A 7973-nucleotide genomic window follows, 5' to 3' on the forward strand; every position below is an offset into this window, starting at 1 on the left:
TGTGGGGTGCTGAGGCGCTGGCACAGGGTGCCCAGAGAAGCTGTGGCTGCCCCATCCCTGGCAGTGTTCAAGGCCAGGTTGGACACAGGGGCTTGGAGCAACCTGCTCTAGTGGAAGGGGTTGGAACTGGATGAGTTTTAAGCTCCCTTCCAACCTAAACCATTCTGTGGTTCTGTGTCCTGCCCTATCTCCTTTATGTCCTGCTGAGCAGATGCTGGTCTCAAGCACAGGCTCCTGCACGTGACCACCTACCCTGGCTTCACAATCCCCACCGGCCCTGCTCCAACACTGAACGTGTCCTCACATAGCTCTGCGATGGGTGTTTATCCTCCTGGTTAGGGAGGCACATGAATATTCCTCCGTTTGCTTTCTTACAACTTTCTCCCCGTGGCAAACCAACAGGAGGGCCAGAAACGGTGCTGACAAATGACTTGTTTTTATTTAGAGGAACTGGCTTTCCCTCTTTGCAACACAGAGGAATGCGGCTGTTCCACTCTGCATTTGTTTTGTGATTTCTCCATCTCTTCTTTAAAGCAAATAAAGGGGGGAAGAAAAAACAAACAGCCAACCTTAACAATAACAACAACAAAGGCAGTGACAAACTCTTCACACACCACCACACAGGCTTAAAGAAAACAAAGAAGACAAAAACCAATTCTGGGTTCATTTTAATCCAGAATCGAGCTGCAGAAAGCAAGCAGAAGACAGGCTACGTTTTAGAGGCCAAAAGTAAGAGTAATGGTGGTTTTTCCCATCTGTACCTTTGCGCAACTGAGATTCTTCCTTAAATTATGTCCTAACGGAGGTAAATTTATCATTTGCTTATCAAAATGAGCCTCCTCCAGTCCCACCTGGTTGGAGCCTCTCAAGAAACACAGAAATATGCCTGGAATACGGCTGCTTGTGCCTTTCCATCGGCACCACTCGCAGAGCTGGAGGTGGTTGAGCCAAGGCACAGGTAACAGCCCACTCCAAAGCATCCCATTGGGACACCCTAAGCTGCAGGGCAATAAGAGACTCAGATGGCCAAATTCATTCTCTTCATGCTGGCAAACCGAAGCACAGGGAGCCAGGAAATACAGCAAAGTTCATCATCCCCCATAACACCGGTTAAGTCTAAGCTCAACTTATCTCGACAGCTCTCTGCAGGGGTCTCAGCCCACCCTGGACAACACTGGACCCAGGGCTGAACTTACCCCGATTCATCTCTGTGCCTCCATGAGAGCTGTACCACAAAATCCAGATGGAACAAATCTGCACTTTTCCAGTGGGAAGCTGGAAGTTTAATAGAGTGTGAGTGAAACCCAGAGCTGTGGAGTTACTGAGATCACCAGGAGGAGAAAACCTGGGCTGGTGAGACAATATGGACCTCATTAAGCCATTGTGAGAAGCGTGTGAATAAACTAAGGACTTCACAACTGAGTGACAAAGATCACTTGTTTAAAAGCAAGGAGTAAATGGTTTCTGGTTCAGCAGCCTGTGGGTTTAACCTACTTGTAACAAAGGTGTTTTGAGGAAAAGTGTAGTTCTTAAATGGCTTATTACAAATAAACCCAGAGACCCCAAAGGGCTAAATACAATGTGGACGATGGCCAGATAAGTACTGGATAAGCAGGAAAATGCACTGAGGAGCCTGTGGCCTTAATATACCCTAGAAATACCCAAATCTGAAAAGCTGCTGATGCCAAGAAGTGCGAACCCTACACCAGGATCTCATGGGCTGGATAAAGCCATTCCCTCTTTCCTACTACTACATCCCCTCATAAAAAGTCCCTCTCCAGATTTGTTGTAGGTATTTAAGCATTATTCTCCTCAGCCTCCCTCATCTGTGGGCTGATGTCCTTGAACCAGAAAGCTTCTCTGTCATGAAACACTCGGTTAATCCTACACAGCAATAAGTGGCTGCAGAATAACTATTGCCAGCTTCCCGTTACTTCCCAAGCCATGGAATTCAAGCGTTGGCCCAGGTGCACACACAAATCAAAAGGATGTATTCTGAGTACTTCAGCACACCCATTCAGAAGGACAGGAGTGAGTTTTACTCCATGTGTTTGTGGAAGTAGAGGCTTCAGCCAGCTGCTGTGAAACACCACAGCTGGAAACTCCAGTTGCAGCTTTGCTCTGTACACATTACATCCATTACACTGGGGAGAAAAATATTTGCTGAACTAGTTATAAGCCCATACAGGCTGATAATTTAAGCGCCATTTGTCAGAGCAATGCACAAGAGGCAGCAACTCTTCAGAGCCTATTGCAGGATGGGATGCAGAATCTTCAACTCTCTCTGACCCCACAAACACTGGTTAGAAGCAGCATTTCAAGAGATTTAGCCTGAAGTTGTTTAGAAAACAATGCAGCAATGTTTTAGCCAGGGGCTCCATGATAAAGGTACAAGGAAGTGCAGGCCTGCAGAAAGAAAACCCCACTCACTGGCCTCAAAAGGTTCTTTTCTGCTGATAATGTCACCCAGGACGTTCTGCTTTGTAGTCTGAAGAAAAATCCCAAGCATTTCCAGAGACAGCAACATCTGCAGAAGTTTCAGGACAACACAGACTGGACCATTCACAGCCTTTTAAAACATGGACTTGGCAGTCCAGGCTTCCTAAATAAAACACTGCTTAAAATGAGTGGTGGTGGGGGGGTTTGTCCTTGAAACACTGGTTTGCTGCTTGAGTTTTGATTTTATGTCTGATAACCATCTCTGTCTCTCTTCCAACCCCCTACCAGGAAGGATCGGTGAGACAAATACCCATAGCTTCCAGGGGAATAAAAGGAAAAGCCAAACAGGAAAAGTAGTTATGAACAATACAGCCCTGGCTCAGTTAATGATCAACTCTGGAGCACACAGCATACTACTCTTACCCAGTTACCACTGCTTATTTGCATGAAGCTTTTCATCATCAGTGGGTATGAAGAGGCCTTTTATGCATCACATTTTGTGTTATTGCAACTAGAAAAGTACTAAAAAACATGAGAAGTCCCCTATGACTCTGCTCCGTCAACAGGAAGCCCATCCACTGTGCACGGTGAGCTCAGCTGCACGGAGCGGTGGGCAGGAAGGGTAAGGGGTCAGGTTCCCCTGCCTGCACATTCCCATTGCGTCCTTGATGGAGTATGAAGCCATCTTCTGCACTCATACAAGGAACATAATGCACAATAAAATGGAAAACAGAACTGCTGCAGTCCGTACTGATCCTACCAGAGATGAAGAGCTCATCAACTGGTTTCCGTATCTCAAGCACCTCCAACCAGAGCGACCCTCAGCAACTTCAGCTGGAGCCGAGAGCAGTAACTGGAATCACCCTGCTGCTCTTCCAGCCTTCTGAGCAGCTGTTTCAAAGAACCTCCTCATCAGCTCTTAAGTATCCCAGACTCTCAGCACAATGGTGAAATGCTCAGAGCTACAGCACTTACAATGGCACGAAGGCAATTAAAGATTTCCAATAACACGCTGCTCGGAGGACTGCGGTCTAATTGCTGCACGGTCAAGGTTTTTGGCTACAATAACATTGTGAGCAGATAAAAGACAATGTAGTAAGGTTTCCCATTCAATAAATAAATAAATAAGCAGCTCTCCAAACAATAGCAACAGCACCTAAAGCTCCTGACTTTGCACAATTTAGAATGAGACGGTCATGAAATTTCCTCCATAAAAGCCTTGGCTGCATGACAAGGGTGAATGAAAGGGGTGGGAGAGGACAAGGGGCAAGGCAGGCTGGGCACAAAGACCAGCTGCAGCAAGCAGGAGGCAGCACAATGAGCTCGAACCACCCCGTGGTGTAGTTTAGTGGAGTTTGTGATTACCTGCACAGCCTGCGACTTCCTCTTACGTGAAGTGTGTGGTTTCTTCACACCACACTTTGTCACTTAAAAGAAAACCGAGTGTGCGAAAGAGCAACAGCCAAGTCCGCCAGAGCACTGTGTGCCTACCTTTAACCTTCTGCTGAAAATAACAGCGTTTAACTTGTTGGCTTTACTTTTTAAGAGCTCCAAATACCCACAACACTGAACTTATCTATTCCAGCTCCTACTTTCTTTCCCCCCCTTCCATAGTTTAAAATACTTACAAAAAACCCTATTAGTTAACATCTTATAATAGAAAACAGACCAGTAGGAAGCAAATACGAGAACCATGGAAAGGAGCAAGCTTATTCACAGTCTTAGACACATCTGGCCCCAAACTGTTGGACGATGAAGTAGTAAACAGCATTAACATGTGCTCCACGTGAGCCCAGGGAGGGCTCTCGCTGCTGCTTTGCAGAAAGGAAGCAGAGAGAAAAGAATTTAAACACATAAAAAATGCACAAACCCACCCAGAGGATGCGGGCACTAAAGGCAGGAGGTTAATTCTCAGGTTAAAAGGAAAGGCTGAGCAACATCTGTACCTCTGGACCCCACACCCTTGACGAACACCAGCCTGGTGGGACTTTGCCATGGTCACACAGGAAGGATGAGGTGCAGCAGGGAGCCAGAGCTGGGTCTTCCTGAATCCCAGCTGAGCCCCCTAATCACTGGATTATCCCATTTTGCTACCCAGATAAAGAGGAAAACGGAGTGACAGAGGAATTTGGCATTATCACAGGGATGTGGAAAAAAACACTACAGGGGCACCAACAATGAATTAGGTACCTAAACCTTGGCCAAAAGTAGAGGAAGCAACTGCAGGCAGGAAAAATGGATCTATGGCAATTTTTCCAGGTTTCTTCTGGTAAAAATGGGTTGGAATTTGCAAAATGGCTGAAGTTGAGCTTTTTTCTTTCTATCTTTCCATCAGCTGCCTTAGAGTTTTAACTGACCAAAGTGTAGTTTGCATTCTAGACATAGAAAACCCCTGGTCAATCAGCAGAATTCCCACTAGGGTCAATGAGAGCAGCAAGACTTTCTGGAATGAGGTGCAGCTACAAAATTGGAGCATTTCTGATCAACACAAGTCTCTCGGACACTATTTGAATCCTTGTGAACCTGAAATGAATTCGACCCAGAGCAGCTGACTACATTACTGACTAAAAGCGTCAACACAAGAGCAATTTCTGCTGATCTCTGAAAGTCAGAGCTGATTAGCCAAATACATCTACTAAAGAATACACTGAAACAGAAGTTTCTGATAACACTGGGGTCACCACTGCCCTTCCCGCTCCACAGAGAACACATTTTTAGCCCAGCAAAACACCCAAATGTGGATTTTTAGGTCTTGCCCACAATGAAATAAGGACACTCAATATTAATCAGCCTTTGTGAAGTTGTAATTAGGTGTATAAACTTTAAACAGGTCTTCATTATGCCAGCCTGAAAGCCACAGCACTGTCCTGATTGAGAACACTATCAGACGTTAATCCAGCACTCAGCCTTGTGTGAACATTCATGTGCAGGCCAAAAGCTCTGTCCTTCTCATGCTTATTAATCTTCCCTTCCAGGAGGCAAAGGACAGCGTAAGCTCCTCTGATAACTGGGTTATCTCTCTCCCCAGAAAAGGAAAGGGTGGTCCTTCCAACCAAGCAGCCATTTAAACTACTACTAGATACAACCCTGCAGGGCAACATGTGATGGGAGTGCAGAGACAAGCAGCATTTCCTCTTCCTTTGATCCCTTTCCGTGCAGGCTCAAGCTGTGGGTTAAGTGTTTGAGCAGAGTATAGAACAAACATCTTAAAAGCACTTAAGTTGTTACCCAGCTACCTAACAGAACCTGGTAAATCATGGTGAGCTGTAAGGAAATGTTTCAGCCTATGGTAGGTTGGGGTTTTGCCACAATTCCAGGACTATTGCTGCTTCCCATATCCCACCTGCATCCCTGCTTCAACAGAACAGGTCAGGTGTATCACTCTTTTATCAGGAACCCCGAGGAAAGCTGTAATATTTACAGGCAACACCAGGAGGGGAAAAAATTGCTAAGTATTTTGGGCTGAGCATGAAAAGCTCAGAGAGACTGAACTAAACTGATTACCAGCTACAGGAGGGACTGCCAGCACTCAAACACGAGGCCACAGAGTCCAGGGACTTACTTCCATATGAACATAAGCACGAATATCTACTAAAGCAGATATGTCTCGTATAGATATGCCTCGTGTGAGGCAGCTCCATTTCTAGCAGGAGCGTTTTGCAGCAAGAACCCAGTTGCAGGTGGGACCCAGCCTTTTATCCTACTATCTTGAAGCCTTTCATGATGTTTCCAAAAGATAAAACAGCCATTGGCTTTTTTAAAGGAATATCAAACATGGCTTTACTGCAGGAACTACGCTCTCTAAACCCCTTATCTACCACCCCATAGCACCCATTTCCCTCTTAATCCTTCCAGCTCAGCCCCACAACTCGGGCAGTCGCTGTTAATCGTCTATAAATTAAATGATTATTTGTATCTGCATTTCAAAGGGGGGTGGCAGCGGGACAGCCTGAGCCTTCCAGCAGCTTAATGTGGGCACAGTCACTCACACGGCACTTTAGAGCTGCCCAAAGACTGACAGGACTTAAAAACTGGCATTAGTTCACGTGTCCCCCTCCTGACCTGCAGCTCCCGAGTGTGAGACCTCAGTCCTGCCCCTATGGCATCGACTGAAAACACCCACCTCGACGCCGCAGCTCCCAAGAAATCAAATACGGGCTAAGCTCTGCTTAAAGCCCGAAAGAGGAACAAGGGACGCGGCCACGGGAGGCTCGCACCTCGCTAGCACGGCACAGCCCGGCGGCGGAGAGAGGAGAGCGCTGCAGCTCCGCACCGGGCACGGAACCGGGGGCACGGCGAGAGGACGAGCAGCGCCGGCTTCCCCTGAGCGATGCTTATGGAAGTGCTCAGCTGGGACCCAAAGCTGTTGTAAGGCCAAACCCCCCCCAAAAAACAGCGGCAGAGAAGCGGCATAGGAGAAGCCGCAGCCCCGCTCCCTCCGGCCGCCTCCCGGGTGCGGTGCCGGCTCCGCTGCCACGGGGAAAGTTTGCACGGAGGGAACCCGCGGCGGAGCCAGCGACCGAGAGCGGGGAAAGCGCAGTCCGGTCCGCGCAGCCGCCCGGTCCACCCGGTGAGAGGGACCCGTTCGGAGCCCGGGCAGCCGGGAGGAGCGATGCGATCAGCGGTCCCTGCCGGTACTCACAGCTGAGCGATGGCGCCCTGGGAGATCACGGCGTTGTCAGAGAAGTACGGGATCATCGCGGCTGCCCGCGGGAGCGGCCGCACTACCCCGCGGCATCGGGACCCGCCGCTCCTCTCTGCCCGCGCCCCCCCCCCCCACAGTGCGCAAGAGCGGGCCCGGAAACGGGGCGGGGCTTCCTCAAGCCCCGCCCACAGCCCCGCCCTCCGGCCGCACGTGGACGCTCGGTCCCAGTCGGTCCGGGACCGGGGTTTGACCGGTGATTCCCGTGGGAGGGTGAGGGAGAGGGAAGGGGAATGGGAAACGGGACGGGAAATCCCGTGCATGGGGTTTGGTGGTGTTTTAACGTTATTTTATCATTATTATTATTAATTACTTTTATTATTCCCTTTCCCCCCTACATCCAGGCCCCAAAACTGAAACGAGGGTTGAAGCAGCACATCAAAAGATTCTTTCATGCAAAAAGCAGGCAGTGACAACTCGGGTGCTCAGGAACCGATGTTAATGTCTCTCCTGCAGGAGACAGGGGGAAGGGACTAGTTCTTGGCAATAATTTTCCTATGCAGAGATGTGACAACTCATTTCTGCCAAAGGAGAAGCCTTTCGGTGCTGTTTCATCTTTAGCTCCACCGTCTCTCCCGAGAAAAGGAAGAAAGAAAGTTCCTTAGAACAAAAATCCTGTCCTCTGGCTGCTGGGAATTGCAGTGCAAGGAGCTGAGTTTTCCACTGCAGAGAGGAATTCAGATGTTACAGCACAACGGAAACTGTTAAGCAGAGTTTTATTTAATGTCAGAGCCTGCCCCATCCAGCCCTGCACACAGGACAACCCCAAGGCAGTAACTGCCTGTTCCAGATCTGCATTCTCCAGCCCTGGCGCCCAGCAAGCAATGGAAAA

The 7973-nt window shown here is 48.6% G+C and overlaps 1 protein-coding gene across 2 annotated transcripts in view; it reads right to left on the reverse strand.

The window, feature by feature from the left end:
- SSH2 (slingshot protein phosphatase 2) overlaps positions 1-7210 on the reverse strand; it is a 52352-nt gene extending 45142 nt beyond the window's left edge. For both annotated transcript variants that reach the window (XR_013958079.1, XM_080630190.1), the window contains exon 1: positions 7082-7210. Coding sequence is in view for 1 of the 2 variants with exons in the window: in XM_080630190.1 (XP_080486316.1) it covers positions 7082-7137 (56 nt within the window). In the remaining variant the exon portion in view is untranslated. The remainder of the gene's footprint in view (positions 1-7081) is intronic.
- Positions 7211-7973: the final 763 nt, after the last annotated feature.

The sequence above is a fragment of the Psittacula echo genome (genome assembly GCF_963264785.1).
Source record: "Psittacula echo genome assembly, chromosome: 15".
Taxonomy (NCBI): Eukaryota; Metazoa; Chordata; class Aves; order Psittaciformes; family Psittacidae; genus Psittacula; species Psittacula echo.